At 40.6% G+C, this 18,380-nt stretch overlaps 1 protein-coding gene across 5 annotated transcripts in view; it reads right to left on the bottom strand.

Annotated features, from left to right (window-relative positions):
- The window catches only part of GABRG3 (gamma-aminobutyric acid type A receptor subunit gamma3), a 530,126-nt gene that overhangs the window by 481,430 nt on the left and 30,316 nt on the right, over positions 1-18,380 (bottom strand). Inside the window, exons 1-2 of one of the 5 annotated variants that reach the window (XM_039519686.1) lie at positions 16,287-16,484; positions 8,520-8,587 (exon numbers count right to left, since the gene is read on the bottom strand). In XM_039519686.1, coding sequence (XP_039375620.1) covers positions 8,520-8,522 — 3 coding nt within the window. In that variant the 5' untranslated portion in view covers positions 8,523-8,587; positions 16,287-16,484. Of the gene's footprint in view, positions 1-8,519; positions 8,588-8,728; positions 8,743-9,326; positions 9,458-16,286; positions 16,485-18,380 lie in introns of those variants that run through there. The other 4 variants (XM_039519687.1, XM_039519689.1, XM_039519688.1 and 1 more) reach the window with 4 other exon arrangements.

Here is an 18,380-nt window from a genome sequence, read left to right as displayed (position 1 = left end):
GTGACATTCTGTCATACAGAAAGTACAAAGGGCATCCATATCCTCTGGTTTTGATTTAATTTGAGGTCGATAAGAAAAATGAAGGATATTCTTTTGATTTTTTTGACTAGTTGGTAAATGGAACTGACTCCCCTAGCAACAGAATATACTGTAAAAACCAGAATATTCTGCGATTCATTTGAAGATTTGGGACCATATTCTACTCAAGTGCTCCATCAATTGCACTGTTGTAAACCCAGAGGGACTCTATTGACTCCATTAGAGTTACTTTAGATTTAAGCTGGTATGACCAACACTAGACAATGTTGTTAATAGTTTAACATTAATTACCAAATATCATTAAGGAGGACAGTTACCAAACTACTTATTTCCATTGTAATGTAATGCAAGTCCACTACTGAATGGTCCTATACCCAAAAACCTTGGATACAAACACCTAGAATGTGCAGTGGACCCAATAATCAAGGTTAGTTTTTTTGAAGACATTGGGAAAGCTTGATACAAGATGTAAAACAAACTTGGAGTTTGTGGACAGCCAGGAATCAAGGTGATCTAGGCAAGGAAACTCAGAATTTACCCAATGGAAAAAGCATAGCAGCATAACACTCTATGCAGCAATTTTGTCATAGTTTTCTGAATTAAGGAAATGATCCACAAGCTGTAGGTGAGTGTGGATTTAATTGGCATTCACTAGATGAGAAGGACACAAACCCTGTCTTGTTCTTACACAGGCATTGCTCAAGTATGAAGAAATTTACATGCCATCCTGATTCTGCCTCAGCTATTTCTGTAGTGCCCATTTCTGTTGAGATTGTGCAGTCTGGGGTTCTTTTAATTGTGTCATTAAAAGTCATTTATACAAAACTAAGATAAATTGAAAATACATATTTGACTTTCTGCATTTAACAAAAGAATCAGATAAAGAAGGTTTGACAGACAGGAGATGGGTCCAGTCCATGAGCTCTGGATTAAGCCCTAGATTAATAGCACTAGATCAGTGTTTCTCAAACTAGGGTTGCCGCTTGTGTAGGGAAAGCCCCTGGTGGGCCGGGCTGGTTTGTTTACCTGCCCCGTCCGCAGGTCTGGCCGATTGCGGCTCCCACTGGCTGCAGTTCGCCGCTGCAGGCCAATGGGGGCTGCTGGAAGCGGCGGCCAGTAAGTCCCTTGGCACACGCCGTTTCCAGCAGCTCCCATTGGCCTGGAGCAGTGAACCGCGGCCAGTGGGAGCCACGATCGGCCGGACCTGCGGACCGGGCAGGTAAACAAACTGGCCCGGCCCACCAGGGGATTTCCCTACACAAGCAGCAACCCCAGTTTGAGAAACACTGCACTAGACCATGACCCAGCAAAATGCTTAGGGATATGCTAAGCATCTTCATCCCATTAAACTCAGTGAGACTACTCTTTTAAAGTTAAACACAGACTTACAATGTTTTGCTGGACTGGGGTCCAGAACAGGAGCTTGAAAATTTGATGAACTATACATCAAGTTTATTTGAGAACAAGCCCTCCAGCATTTTTCATGAGCTGAACTCATTAAGTAAAACAAACCAACCAACCACCAGTTTTCCCACAAGTAGTTACTGTGCGAGGAGGAAATGGAGGGAGACCTCTGCAGAGAAAATGAAACTCCAAGCTGTAGGATAATGACTGACACAGAGTAGTTCTGCTGTAGAAGTTGTATCTAAAAGAAGCTGTGACAGATTCCTGTAACATCCTGAATCACCTTATGGAATTAAAATGAATGTTACTGAATTAAGGTTAATAGCTTTGGGGTACATTGCATTAAAAATACAATGACACAAGCATAATTGTAAGCACTCTTTCTAGTAGGAGGGGAATACTTACATATTTTGAAGCCATCCTCCTGGTGAGGTTTGCGTATACTAGTTCAAAGTGGATTCTCCAGGGACCAACAAACAAAAAGGATTTTTGGATAAATAGCCTGGTTTTAAACTGGATCAGGACCTTCTTCCTGATCCTGCAAACGGACAATACCTGTAGTCCCCAGAGGGTCCCATTTCTTAGAGCAGGTTTGGAAAAAACTGCACCTGCCAGAATCCATGTTAGGGTCGAGGTGAATTCTGTTAAGCTTATTAAAATGTTTAAGTTCCTTTAATATGTTTTCTCTGCAATGCTTTTTACTTAAGAATAAAAGAGGGTTGTACAGAAAGTGCTGTGTGGTGCCATATAACTGTAGCATTTAGACCTGTTAATCATTTCTGAAGAAAAAAAAAGCAGGTGTCCACGGGTAACCTGTCTGTGCAGGAAATAACAGTGAAGTCAGGGAACTGTGAAGCCTGGAAATACACCAGTCTGAAGGGGGAGAGACATAGGTCTCCATACAGAAAGGCAGCAGCTGGAAGCCTGAGAACAGTTGCCCTGTCTGGACCACTGTGGGGAAAATACAGGCGCAGTTGCTCTGAACTATGACAGATGCCTATAAAGAAATTATGTTATGTATTTTAAAAAAAAAAACTCAGTAGAGGTGTGGGGTGGAACACAGCTGTAATTGCAATTTTATTTGAAAAGAGGTTTGCTTTAGTACATTAAATTGGGCAGATGATGTTTCCATAGTTGCAAATGCTTCAATGGTATATTTACTTTGAGTAAACAGGTGTAGAGACTAAACATGCAATTAGAAGTTCAGACTTCATTACAAGCCACAGATAGTATTTGAGAGGCAAGTGTCTATTTTCAAACATCTTTACAAAAATACCTAGGGTGTCTGTGGAGAAGAAAAGTGAACATGTGGGGACTTTGAAATTGCAGTTCAAAGGAGTCTATCAATACATTAAAGGGCATACACGTGTAAAGGATTGGCTTTATTCTCTAACACTGAACTGTGAACAAAGAGGAAATAGAGCATACATAAAGATATGGGAAGCAGACTAGACAGTGGACAAAAAGAAGGTGATAAAAAGCACAAAAGAACACTACATAAATTATATTTTCAAATTGTATGAGAATAAATGAGTGAGCATTTATCCAATGGATAAGCGATAACTTTATGAATAGATAAGTATAGGTTCCTCACATTCTCAAACATTTTTTACATGCAGCTGCACTGAAATAAGATTTTGGGTGCTACAACCACAGAGACGTAGAGCTGCAGCCTTTTTTCATCTCGGGCTGTGACCTCATCCAATCTCAGATGCTAAACAAAGTTAGGGGTGCCCACTGTGTGTATACAGACCTGATCTGGTTTTATAGGGACTGAATTGCCTATAGGGTAGTAGTACTGTGTTTCTTTCTGCCTTACTGAGCTTCTTGAAGAAGATGATGTTGGAGAATAACAAATACATTCATGTATGTTTCCTGAATTATGTCTCAACTTCAACTTTCTCCATTTCTAATTCATTCAGGCACAAGCCTAAATCATACCTGAAGAAAATTCACTGTGTGGTGCCACTTTAAGCTTTAACATGTATAAAGCAGCTTATGACCCTATGCTAGGGGTAGGCTATTTTGTGTCAAGGTCCAAATTTCTTGGTCAAACTACAGTCAAGGTCCAGACTTCAGAGAATATAAAAAATAATAAGTAAATAAAAAGATTTCAGGGTCCATTCAAAAGCTTCTGGCAGTCCGGATTTTGCCCTATGGTCTGCCTATTGACTATACCTGCCCTATGCTGTTACTGAAAAGAATGGGACTTGATGCAGATACATCAATTTCCTGACCATCATTTTGAAAATGTAGCCCTAAAATTGATTACATATTTTAAGGTTTTAAAATATGTGATGTGGAATTTGAAAACTATACTTTGAAACATCAAACATAAAGGAAACATTTAAAAAAAAACAACAACAGGAATGGTCCTAATGATAATGAAAGTTAGCATGCTTCACTAGGAGGGGGATCTTCTAAACTCATTCTTTTTATTAAGACATAGTAATGCTCTTAAATAACTGTAAAACTTGAATAAGTTCCTGTGAGACATCAACACCACATCTCACAAGTCAGAATCTCTAATGACATTTCATCATGAAGTGATGGGTTTCTGTAACTTATCTGTATAAAAAGATAGGATAATAAAGTTAAAGGGATACAATAATCACATGGAAAGTTCTAATGTAGTTTTATATTTTAAATGCCTTGTGGCAATTCCTTAGGTAGCCAGCTGATATATCTTTTAACAATCACAGTTCGTGTTCCTTTTTTCCCAGTATGACTTGTTTATAAAATTGACTTTTTAAAAAAAATGCTACCCTGAAGATTTTAGATGGGTGTGGAGATTCTACATTTCAAAGTACTTTTGTGTAGCACTGGTTACTACTGTCACTTTACATAAGCCTTCTACTGCTGGAAAAATTCTTTTTTGAAGCTAATGCCACCTGGGACAAACTTTCTGCATCACTCCATTGGATTGCTTTTCCACCTATCCTCAGTTTCTCCTTTCTGTTTTGACTGTGCTCAATAATTCCTCTGCTATTTAATATTAGCTCTGTCCAGATTGCACCCCAAAGATCCCTCTTACTGAGGGGCCCTGGACACAGATCCCACTGCCTTCATAGAATGGGGGAAGTCACCTCTATGGCACTGACCCAGATCTGATAGGACCCTCTGTAAGGCCAATGATCTGCAAGTAAGAAGGGGGTCATTGTCCCCTCAACTCTGTGAGGACTCCACTCACTACAGCTTGAAGTTGTAGTAACCCCTGAGTGGAACCTCTTCCTTTGTAGTTTTAAGAGCAGGAGACAGAGGTCCAAGATCAGGCGCCAACAGAGGCACTCTTTTTATATGGTCCATATTTTATATATTACACACACATCTGTATCTATAAAATAGAAGCCACATTGACAGACCCATGGGAGAATAGTTGGGGATTAGTAGACAAACAGAAGGACTTTGCCTGTAGCTGACCCTCAAAAACTTTCTTTTAGGGAGGGTACTGCTGCTCTTGGCACTAGCCTTGAGCAACCTTATAGTCAGGAGAGCACAAGGACTGCAGTAGTGTGCAATACTGCTTTCCTCCTGGGCAAGGGCACAAAGAAAGGGAAGGCCACCTTCCCACCATTGCACTCTCAGGGCAAATCAGTATCTGGCTCCTAACTATGCCTGTTTTCAGCCAAAATACATCAACCTTGCAGACTATTTAAATGACTGTTGTGGGAACTGCTTTTTGGCTGTATTACATGCAGATGCAATACATACAGTAGACTACTCAACTGTTTGAGGGGCACCCATCAGACCACTAATTACATAGTTAACCCCTACCCATTTCAAGCTTACCTAGATGGTTTATAACTCACATCAAAGGGGTAATATATAAAAATGGATCTTGCTGGTTGGTTTCAGGCCTACACTGAGTTAAGTAGTTCCAAAAATGTAGGATTGCAATCAGAAATTTTCTAAAGCTTCAGCTTTATTAGTTCATGTTATGTGCAGGAAATTTAGATTAGTTCTTTTGCTTAGTCCCCAACCTCTAATCCATACTCTGTGGGCAGAGGAGGACCAGCCCCATTTTAACGGCGTTAGAGCCAGGGATGATTACCTCTCATGGAGATTTAAGAAAGGAGCACAGCCTGGAGCTGTATTACCTTTTCACCATGGCCCCATTCCTTTGTGGGGATCCTCCGATCCTTTAATGGAGATCCTGGGGCCAGCTGGGGAAGCACTGGTAATGCAGTGAATGAAGGGATGGGGTTGGGCTGCTGGGGGCACAAAGCCTCCAAGCAGGTGGCCCTGACCTCCTGACACATCCAGGTGTGTCTCTGGGTATCCTCTAGAGTCAGAGGACAAACTCTGCCCCCAGGGAAGATTCCTTAAGGGGATCCCCAGTGATATTTCCTCCCCTTCACATATCTAATAGGACTCCAGCCCTGGGTTGAGTGGATTCGCTTTCCTATCATGGACACAGGTATTCACACTCAATTCATTTCATACTGTCTCTGTAGTAGTCATGTTTCATCAGCTGTTTCCTCATTATTTCTCCATGTGACTGAAAAGTGAATTTGCATTTATATTAAGGTTTGATCATAAGCAGGATAAAGGTATGTACCTCTAACAAAACTTGATCTACAAAATTTGTTCAAATATTCAATTGAACACCCATTGCTCAGATTGCTTTGTAATTTAAGGAAGAGGGTTTTACCCCCCTAGATTTTATCTACAGGATTAAATCACAGATGAAACTTGATATACACATGAGTGGCATTTGAGCTCTAGGAGAGCAATATACAATTTAACCTCAGAGTGGTGCAGGTTAAATAAAAAGCAATAAAGAGCTATGGTTGGAAGACAAAAGTGCCACCTGTTGGTGAGCTCATGCTTGAGATACTGAGGCAGATGGAATCTAATTTAACCTGATTTTCTTTGCCCAGTAAGAAGCTGTTTGGCAGTTACCTTTACAGAGTAGCTCAGTATTTACTAACTTGACAGCTGTGTGATGGAGGGCTGGAAGCCACTGTCATGCTGAGAACTAAGGAAAGAGCTGGAGGTGTGTGCTCATGATGACAAGAATGATGCTTTTCTTGAGTTGGTCTTCTCCTCAAACCTTATCTATTTACCCCATTGTACAAGCTCAGTCATCTTCTTGCTCTACTGAACATAGCTTTCAGTATTTTCCCTTATTGCTCTACTGTATTTTATATAGATGGAATGCTTACCACACGTAGCAAGGCTATGTTGTCTGTACCTCTGTATAGTTACATGAAAACAACCTACTTTACACATATCAACATGCCAGCCACACTCCAAATATTACACAGCCACATTTGGAGATTTTTTTTAAATAACTGACTTCATAATATATTTCCTCACCAGAATTTCATGAGGTACTCTGAACTTGGGCTTAAAGCATAAGTAAGCCAGGTGTGGTTATACCATAGCATAAATTGACTTCCAAGTACTTCATCCCCTTAGTTTGGGCAGGTCCTATAAAATTTAGTGACAGAAGATACAGCTGTATCTCCAGCAGCTCAGAGCAAGGAAGAGGAACTAAATAAACCTTTCCAACCTAATAAGTCAGTTGTTCACTTTTCTCATTCCCCTTGTGCAGGGCACACACAAGATACATAATGCAGTAATGTAAGCCAGAGGAATGCATGCAGAAGAGATCTTCCTGTAGACACATTCCTCTGAATTGTAGTTGGAGGGAAGATAATTACCAATTTAAGAACAACACAGATGCCTCCATTGTTTCACATTCTATGCTTCAACTGAAGAAATATAACCAAATGTTTCACTCTCTCGCAGAGTGTGACACTCTGAGATGTTCCCAGTACCGATTATTTGTTCCATCTTCACTTGCCAAATCTCCCATTTGCACTGAGAGTCCCGTGTTTAGATCTTTTTAAAAATATACATTAACAAGAGTTGAAAAAAGGCATTGGCATTCAAACTCAGAACAATGGTCTCAAAACTCAGCCCCCCTCTCCAGTAAGCTAGAAGAACAATTACACTTATTGTTTAATATTTATATTACAGTTGCAACGCACAGAGCGCAATCAAATTTGGGTCGTTGGCTAGGTTCTGAACACACACAATGGAATTCCAAGTGTCTGCCCTGAAGAATTTAAGTAGGAGATTTTAGATATGAGCAGATCAAAATATTAGCAACCCTCCTTTCCCCAATTCCTGCCCCCATTGCTGAACCACATTAGGACAAAATTCATCCTTCCACACAGCAGACAGTGTTTGGAATCCGTGAATTGAAGCCAAAAGTTGTGCCACAAAAACAATCCAAGCCTATGTAACTATGTCAACATCAAGATAAAGAAGCACAATTTATAGTATTTGTCACTGCAAAAATTGAGCCCTTTCCTGTATGTTAAACCATCTGTTAACAGTGAGCTAGAAGAGAGTTTTACTTCTTTGATTAGGTCCAGCATAAACCAGTGGTATCAGACACATGAGCAGTGTCTCACATGCCTTCTGACAGTTCTGCACATAGTACAACTAAAGATGACCCTGTTTTCCGAAAGCTCAAGAGGAAAAATGAAGGACACTATTCTCTCATTGATTTATAGTACAACACTGGAGATCTGATAAACTCATATAAATAAATGCACTGATATAGTTAATACTGATTTTGACCAGAGTTAACTCAACACTTAAAGCCAAACCTTACATATATATATTTCTATACAGGGACATATTGCGAATACCTGGCTTAGTTTTAAGATGAACATTAATTAACTGTACATTGAAATGTTTCTATTTAATTTTAATTTCCTGTATTCCTAAACAATATTATTTAAGCATCACTTGCAACATTTTCCTGGAAACAGGCTTGTTTCATATGTGTCTTTCTGAACATCATAATTTCAAGATATAACAGCATTTTATGACAGGCAGCACTCAGCATGATACTGCTGAGTTGGTTTATTTCTCCTAGGAAAGGCACAAAAGTAGAACTATGTCTGAAAAGTAGAACTATGTCTGCTGACTTATTTCTCACTGCTTTCAATCAAAACATCATATCCTAGTGACATTTCTATTCCCCCCTGCCCTTCAACAGCAAATATTGATGCCAAGACAAGCAGTCCAGATAAAATCATTGTTAGCAAGACACTTACCATATTTATTGATGACACTGGGCCAATGCTGTTAACATAAATGTCAACATCAATAACTGTTGGTTTTACTGTGGAAGAAAAGAAAAGGCAGCATTTAATACTACCCTGTGGAGGACACAGCTCATCATGTTAAACTTTTTCATATTTCATAATTACAGATACCTATCTTTGATTAAAACCAAAAAACTAACAAACAAAACAGCTCATACATTTTGAAGAACTGGCAAGGTTTCTTTCTGTTATGCTTGCTGCATATGTGTTCCCTGCTGTAAATTATAGCCTGGATCAGTTTCTCTTTATGATCTCTGTTTATCTCAGTACCAGCATGGAAAACAGATTTTTTTGTGGTTACACAGTGGCCCAGATTCAGAAACTAGGCTATAAGCTGTCCAAACTGATTCAGCTTATAATTTCTTCCAGTCCGCTCTTCATATAAACTACACCGTCTTCCCCCATGTGCTTGGCTACCCCAGGAAACTCCTTCTAGACTTAGGTCTTGTCTACACAAGAAAGTTGCACTAGTTTAACTAAAAAAATCAGTTATTTTGTTCAGCCAGAGCAATCCCTCCCACCTCTTTTTGTTTAGATTTAACTGATTCATAATTGACTTAAACTAACCCAAAATAAGCCTGATTTAAACCCATATAAGATAGCCTTTTGCATTGGTTTAACTAAATTGGTTTAAAGTCACATTTAGGTAAGCTGGTGCAACTCTCTCATGTAAACAAGGTCTTAGGCCACTCAGACTCAGGGGGCTAAAAGATGTGATTCGGTTCATTAACAGGCCATCTTAAAGCCACTACTTACCACACTATACTGATGACTAAGAGCATCAGTGCTGATATCGGTTATATGGCTAGAAGCCAAGCTTTAAATAAGGTAGGGATACTTTAAGTGGGTTGTTCCCATCCTACTTTAACTTACACCTTCTATGTCCTCAGCATGCAAGTTACACCAATTCACATACCAATTGTATGATAATTACTGTCCCTAAGACATCCTACCTTACACCACCTTTCTGAATTTAGCCCATTGTAGGCATAGAATCCAGTCCCTGCACTCATGGCAGGACTAAGTATTGTCTAGAATGTAGATAATATGTAGTATTATCTTGCATGTAGAATGCAAACAATAAATGAGGCTTTAAAAGTGCTTAGCTATTTTTTTAAAGTTGTGCTTATTTCAGTACTTATGAAATAACCGATTCCTGTCAATCACTATTACAATAAACTTGTAAAAACAGAAGTTTCTATGAAAATACAAAAGACAAACATTAAAATGAGCAGAAATAGAAACCCAAAGACAATAATCCCTGTCTATAATTCATAAAGTGGTTCTATACTGTTAGAAAAGTGTGGTATGTGACAGTTTGGGTTATTTAAGGTCAGAAATTTTGTCTAAAGAATTGACTTATGGTGATAAAATTCAAATCCTGCCTACAGCTATCAAAAGGAAATCTGAACTCAGCTGAACAAACACAACTGATTAATGTAACTCTAATTGTACCCAGCTGATAACAAAATAGGAGTCTAACTGCTCCTAGCAAGGAGACTGGCTTCAAAATGCAATAATAGGTAGAACTGTAGAAAGCTACAATTGACATAATTTAAGTAAAGATTGAAAGTAGCAGGGAAGCACAAGCAGTTTTATTTAGATATTACATGTGGGCAACAAGACCCTGACACTACAAAGACGTATGCACATACTCAACATTACACACTGAGTAGTTCCATTGAAGTCAGTGGAACTAGCCAAAGTGTATCAGGCTAGGCATATCAATCTCTGTATGACTGGGGACTAAATGATCATGCATTGTTTTGAATCCACATTTTAGTTAAACTGTATTTATATAAATATGCTATAAGTAATTAATTTACTAAATAAACTGAGTCAAATAATCTGCTGGCATAAAAGGCCCATTTAAACCAGTGGAGAATGTGGCCTTCTATGTTTTGTGAATGATCCAGGTGGTTTATAAACAGAAGAGAATTAAGAAGAAGACTGCTGATGTCATGTCAGTGAAAGTCAGGGTCCAGACTCAGATTTCCCCATAAACCCCCCTAATTACAAAATTAAAGGAGCCTGCTACACTATTACATCTCCTAGTATAGGAGAAGATAGGATGCTCCCTGGAACTAGATTGTTTTGCTTGGTAGTGGCAGAAGATACAAGTGCCACATATTGTTTCTATAAATGTGAATAGAAATGTAATTGGCTCTTCTGTTAAAAAGCATAGCTTCTGTGGAGCCTGGATGACTCATGGTTAGAAATGGTCATAGACAAAACCCCCACAGGTGCAGATTTTTAGATTTGTTATGGTAGGACTTTAACTCAGCGATACCCAATGCCTTCTGAAATTGAAGGTTCTAGGATTATTGCACTGAAAAAAGTGTATTGTGTTAGGAAAAAGCCAGCTGGGTCTCAACTGTTTCTATACACAACGCATACAAAAACTCTCCTTACACTAATTTTCAAAACTAAACTGAGTTTAATGGAAAGAAGGAAAGAGTTACAGTAGCAATTATTTCAGTAACCCTATTCCATTCTGGCTGTATAATTGCGTGTTCACAAATGCACATCTTAATGGATTGATTTAGCCTTATCTAGAGCTCTTGAGCTGCTGAAGGAGCCTTCTTTCTTGTACTAAAAAATAATCAGACCTCGCAGACCTTGAGCAGGCAACTAACATTTTCATACCACACTAAAAACGGACTGTAAGATTACAGATGATACCCCACTCCTCAGAACAGTTTTTTCAGAAATACTTCTAAAGAGCTGTCAAAAACCTAGGGAAATTCCTGACAGAATCATGTGTATATCATATGCAGACGTGTGATTAAAGGTTGTCAAGAGATATATCAGCATTCTCAAATGAAGTTTTTTGACACATTGTTTATTCTATGGCAGTTACTTTTGCTAAAAGACAACACAAATGAGTCCAAATTACAGCAGTGTAATGATGACAAAGTACTGCCATACTATAGTATTTAGGGTTATTTAATTGCTTACCATATGTATTTTAAATTTTCAAACATCTTGGTGTTAAAGGGAATTTATAAAGCTGATGGAAATATCTGTAAAATTAAGGTTATGTCAGGAAAGTACCAAATGTATATATCAGGGATCGGCAACCTTTGGTATGTGGCTCTCCAGGGTAAGCCTCCTGGCAGGCCGGGCAGGTTTGTTTACCTGCCACGTCCACAGGTCTGGCCGATTGCGGCTCCAGGAAGCGGCGGCCAGCACATCCCTCATCCTGCACCACTTCCCACAGCTCCCATTGGCCTGGAGCAGTGAACTGCGGCCAGTGGGAGCCGCGATCAGCCGAACCTGCGGACGCGGCAGTAAACAAACTGGCCCAGCCCGCCAGGGGGCTTACCCTGGCAGGCCGCGTGCTGAAGGTTGCTGATCTCTGGTATATATCATGCAATTCCCATTCCCTTCAAATATCACTGCAGAGGGAAATTCAGTTCTCATTCATACCAGTGTAAGAGAGACATACATCCACTGGTTTCGGTGAAGTTGTACTTTAGAATTACACTGGTATAAAACCAGCAGAATTTGACATAGCTATACTGCATGGACCTGATTGCCCATTGAAGTCAATGGAAAAACTTCCTACTCACTTCACTGGGCTCTGGATCAATCCCTGGGTAAGTCTACACTGCAGTGTAAGACCAGGGTTTGAACTCAGGCTCAAGACTACCCCCCTTCTCTCTACTCACAAATCATGCTAACCCAGGGTTAAGACCTTTGGTCCCAGGACCCCACAGGGGTGGAGGATCCAAGCCAGGACCCAGGGTTCAAACTATAGTCCTTTGCAGTGTAGATGCAGCCCCATTGGACTTGTACTCTGGAAATCTGCCTAGAAGTATCCCCCAATCCCATGGACCAATGTTTTGTCCTCTGGACAGTAAGGTTTAGTGGACAGTCAAGTTTTCCTACACTGCAACACGAACAAAGGTAGAGCAGCCACATTTTGTGAGGATCCTAGGAAGTCTGGGATATGGGTGGTTGGACTGGGGCCCACCTAATGCAGGGTAGATGCTGGAGCCCCAGGCTGGGACCCAAGGGCTCAACAATTCCTAATCTAGGGTTACAAATGTGTAGGTGCTCAAACCCAGGGTCTGCTAACTCAAGTTCTATTAACCTGGGCTTATGTGGTACTGTTGACAGACACCTATGTCATGATGGCTAATTAGATGGCAAATTTAAATCTCTATTTTACAGCCTATTCTTTTCTCTAAGTATCTTCACACTTTGTCGCACACAGGAAAACTGAGAGGTATAAGATTCTGATCACTTATTTTTCTAATTTAGTATTTTAGAGAATGTTGCTACTTGAAGATCTCAAGACTCTTTTGTGGCTGCCGCTCAGCCGTTGTGCCCATGTCATTAATTCCATGAACATGAGACCATAATTGGGTATTTTCTATAGAAAGCTGCAGAAAGACCACAAAAATCTCCATATTTGAAATCTATGGAGACAAAATGTATGCTGCTGCACAGGGCTCATGAATATTTAATATTTAGAAATCTCCCCCACTGGAAGTTTATTTAACATGAATAGAGCGAAGTGAAATATTTCAAAACTTTAAAATTTCCATGCAAAAAAAAGCTTTTAATATTATTAAATGTCCACCTTTTATTTTTGCTACTAGTCAAACAGTCCAAATCTTAAGTTATCCTACACTTTCTTCGGAACATTGATGCAAATATTATGGATCAGTAATTAAATCATTTTTGTTTAAAATAAAGTGCTATGTTTTTATTCCTAAAGCGTGCATATAATCATGTAACCAATGTATAAACATTATATGATCCCAGTTCCAGAAATCAATCTGTATTCCAAGGTGTCAAACTTTTACAGGAGTTTTGCATGCAAAATGCTAGCAGGATTAGACCCACAGTAATTAGATGCTCTTGAAAATTATTCTGTAATAATATTCCAAATTATCTGATCATTCAAAGAGTAACTAATTACCACATACATTGCCACTTTTAGACTGTGCTAAGGTTGTAGTTTAAATAATTACCCTATGATTGAGTAATGATTAGAGCTGGAAGACTGACTTTTGGTTCACTGGCAGTTCCCAAAAAAAATAAAAAACAATTCAACCTGAATTCATTTTTTTTTAATTTTGGCAAATCACCTATACCATCCCCTCCTCCTGTTTTGTGAATGGATGTAAGTCCTTTTGTGAATCTAGCCTGAAAATATGTTTTTCCACAATTATTTAGCAGATTTGAGTCAAATCAGTGGATTGTTTCAGTCAGTCCAAAACTGCAGGTTTTGGCAAATAAATTATTCATCTGAAAAATGTTGTCTGTCTCTAGTGGTGCTGTATTCTCATATAGTTATATGTTTGTCCCTTTAAAATAAGTTGCTTCCCCTACCAAAATGTCTTTATAAGAATATGTCTAGTAAGTATAACTAATTTTTAAATGGTGTTGGGCAATGTGGGATACCTACTCACTCATACAGCTCAAGACTTCACCTCTATATTTTTGCACCAAGTTATCCCATTCCAGCAAAAACATCTGTGATGCTGGCAGACCTGGTGCCAGCTCATGCCAAAGTCCCTAGGCATCACTGAACATGGACAAATGCAAAGCTGGAAACCAGTCTGGCTTGCCTGTGTGTTAGTACTGTTAAAATAGGTATTAGGCTTATAAAAGTGTGTTTAGTATTTAGACTTTATGAAATGAGACTTCTAAGTTGCTGCATGTATTGATCTTACTTATAATATCTGTGTCACATGTTCTAAGGTAATATTTAAATGTTTGTTCTGTAACTATAAAAATGTTTGGTTAAACTCTAAACCCTCAGAGTCAGGCGAGGAGCATTATACCAAGTGTGAAATACTAGTTTACAACAAGAGGTGTCATCTCCTGCCCAACAAAAGGAAGCCCATAGACACCAGACTAACTGCTGTAAAACATTAGTGGACAAAATATTTGGTTGATTGCTTCCCCCCCACAACACCCATGAAGAGAAGACACGCACAAATATTTGTGGCATCACAGCTTGAACTCTGGGGGAAGGGAATAAAAATCCTTGTTAAGAAGAAATTATGCCTATGTTCCTTGGACTTCAGGGAGAGGATCAGACTTCTAAGCATAAGCAAGAGATCCCCAGCTTTGTAGCTTGGGTTAGCCCTAAAGGAGATATTAAGCCTGCATATTACAGCAGCTTCTATCATCTTTGAAACCTAAGACTGACTCATTTATGCACATATGCTTACCTGCCTTAACTTTGTAAACAACACTTATTTCTTTTCTGAGTTAATAAATCTTTAGGATTGTCTTTGGTGAGACATCTAGGATGCAATTGCCTGGTCCTTTTGGGACTGGGAGTAAACTGAATATTCTTACAATTTTTGATGTAAAGAACCATTTGTCACAAAGGTGAACTTGCCTTGGTGGCAAGATAGACTGGAGTGCACAAGGGGCCTGTCTGTGACTCCATGTTAAGGCTGTAGTAGTGCCTGAGGAGATCGTACTTGTTACTTGGTTGAAGAAATTTAAGTACAGAATTCACAGCCAGTTTGGCGTCTGTGTCCTGATTTCTAACAATCGCCCCTGAAATAGGCACTCACAGTTTGAGCCATTCTAGACAGCTTGACGATATCAGTGGGAATGCTAGTGAGAAAAACTATGATTTTAACTCAGAATTCTTGACTTGCTTTTCATTTGTAGGAGGAGTTTGTGGTTTTGGACAAGGAGTAGGGGGCATAGCCTTTCATTGCCTACAGTCCAAGGATGGAACTCTGCCTTCATGGACTGAAGACCTCGATCTGAAAGACTCTGAGACAGTGTTGTGTAGTGGAAGCCCCCTTCCAGGTTACTCCTAAAGTACTGCTTACTGGAGATATGTTGCTGTAGTTTTTATTACAGTAAAATCCACAATGATGATGCAGGGGCATTCTGAGTGGAACAGTGAATTTCCATGAGAAAAGGGAGCAGTAATGAAGATAAAAAGAGAAATAGAAAAATGGGGTCAGATTGAGAGAGAAAAATGGGCCAGGGGTGTCACTTGGATGAGAACTAGCTGAGTGCAGATCATTCTGCATGAGTGTATTTAATAGTGAACTCAGATGCTAATATTTCTTGCAAAGTCATCATGCCGACTGAATGATGCCTTACAACCCAGCTCCCATGATCTGTAGAGACAATCCATCTTGTCTCAGGGTGCTTGTGATTTTTCCCCATTATCAACATGACCATAATTTATTTTTTCCACTCAGTAATTGAAGTGTTGGAGTCTTTCTGATGACACAGGACTTTTGAGGAGAAATGGTCATTAATGTTACAGCTGTAGGCCCACACCCACAAAAAAGACTAAGGCATTGCAACAGGGAATGTCAGAGACTAACCGTTAGGTACCTAGAAAAATCACAGAAGTAACACTGCAATCCACACAGGCTGACTTAGGCACCTAGGGTCCCTATGCACCAGATGAGGAGAAATAAGCATCTTAGAATGGGATCCACAAAAGCCAGCATGCTAGGTGGGGAGCTGCCTAAACTAGTCCATGGGAGATACCAACCGGTGGGGAGGGGGGGGGTGCTCAGCCCCACCCCTCCCTCAGAGATCAGCACTTAAGTCCCAGCTGCAGGGAGGTACCTATCTCTACTGAGCCATCCACAAGTGGAAACCTGTCTCCTGGAATCAGGCAGCTTAGGCACCTAGGTAGTTTCTTGCGGGAATGAGTTAGGTGCCCAGGTCATCTCACACAAAATGGTCAGTGGAGGAGGTAGTGCCACCCACCTTGTAACTTTTAACCCAATGTTACAGCACACACCTGTTCTCTCTCTCCGCTCACTCCCCAGCCTGCTTCCTACTCACAGGCTCTCTTCTCCATCCTTCTCTCTTCAGGGTACACCCCTCCCTCAGGACCAGGCTCTCAGGGTCCTACTCTTTTCCTGTGTTCCCTCTTTCCCTCTCTAACACACAGAAAAAGGGGCTGCAAACATGCTCACTTCAGTTTGTGGCAGCTTCCTGGCTTTATACTAGCCCAACCCATACCTGCTCAGGTGAGCTTCATCCTCCAATCAGGGGTTGCTCTCCCTGACTTATCTTCTCATGTGGGACCTATCACACTAATTGGTCCTCTCTGAGCTTCATTAACCCTTTCAGGATTGGTGTGGGATGAACACCCCCTCAGAGAGACTTCCTGCTCAAATCCTTTCTCCCCATCTGGTAGAGATGGGAGAATTCAACCTGGGTCTCCCACATCCCTGGTAAATGTTCTAATCACTGAGCTAAAAGTTATAAGATGGGCAACATCAGCTCCTCCTTCAGCTATATTTTGAATGGGACCTGATCTGATCAGCAGCCTCTGAGCAAGCCTACCAGATTGGGCCTCAAACTCATTCCTCCCCCGGTTCACAGATTGCGCTGAGCTTTGGAAGGATATAGGCATCTAAACACCTGAGCATGCACTTATTGAGTTCCTGGGGGTGGGCAGGCAGGCACCGAAGCAGAAACTTGGGACTTACCTACATGATGCACAAGAGGGATGTGAATTCTAATGCACACCAATGTATTGATATTAACACATACTAGGGAGCTTTTGGTTTAGCAGGGTCTACTCAGGTTTGATAGTGCATTTCATATTGGTGCACATTAGAATTCACATCCTTCTAGTGCACATTGCTGCACCATGTAGACAAGACCTTAGGTGGTAAAGGAACTTTTACCCTGAAAACATAGGCACCCATAGGTGGATTATGGGTTTGTGGGGCCCTGGGCCAGAGCAAGTGGGGGCCCCTCCTCACACCTTCTGCCTGCAGTCCTCACCTGGCCCTCCTACCAGGGAGTGGGGTCAGGGCGCATGGGCATTCACCCACCCGCTCAGCACTCCTGCTGAGGAGCGAGGTCAGGGTGCCCATTTCTCCAGGGGCCCCCAGGCACAGGCCCTGTTGGCCCAGTGTCTAATCCGCCACTGTAGACACCAAGCGAGTATAAGTGTCTGCCAAGATCAACAGGAGTTTCATGGATTACAGTGAAGCCCAAACTTGGATTTAGGTGCCTAAATCTGGGTTTAGGCACCTCAGTACCTTTGTGGATCAGGGCCATAGATATTACATACTTTATGTGGTCATTATTATCCCAGCCTAGTAAACATAGCTTGATAAATGGGAGTTATTGGAACATTAAGTGCTGCAGTAATGTTCTTACAGTGAGTACCCACTGTGTGCAGTTTTGTTACACTGCCAAAGGATGCCTGACCCAACAAAGTAATTTGTTACTTTGACCATTACTTGCATTTTTTTTTAATTGTAGGGTGCAAAAGGGGCTGTGTAACATAAATCAAGTGAGATGATGGTGAAGGATTAAATGGGAATGAAGAACTAGGTGGGTCAAATTCCTTCTAGACTTCCTAACCTTTGAGATTTTTAGAGTTGAAGAATTTTTGTACAGAAAGTAATTTTTTTTCAGGGGAAAAAAAAACAGGAATCCATTGAAATTCACTTTCAGCCTTAACAATATTTTTAATGAATTATTTGTGCGTGGGCATGAGATTTACTAGTTTTTGAATCAGCCTTAGAAGTTTACATGTATTGGGGAATATGTATCTGTAGCAAGGCTGCTGACTCACTGCCACATTGCCTCCTGCTGATCAGTCCAGGAATTAGCTTATCCAGCTCAGGAGTGCCCTCCTCTGGCTGGTTTCTCCCTACCCTTACCTGCCCCTCTACAGTCCCTTTATCTCCACCACGTGTGGGCCTCACATCCCTCCTGGAATACAGTACCCTTTACCTTGGGATGCTGCCCCTCACCCAGGGAGCCCCACTCCCTTGAGCCCACCTCACCTCAGTGATCCACTGCCAGTCTTCATCTAGCCCCATCCCCTGGGGC

Source organism: Mauremys reevesii, linkage group 1 (assembly GCF_016161935.1).
Source record: "Mauremys reevesii isolate NIE-2019 linkage group 1, ASM1616193v1, whole genome shotgun sequence".
Classification (NCBI taxonomy): Eukaryota; Metazoa; Chordata; order Testudines; family Geoemydidae; genus Mauremys; species Mauremys reevesii.
Note: the sequence above shows the minus strand (reverse complement) of the source record. Positions and strands in the feature narration are given on the sequence as shown.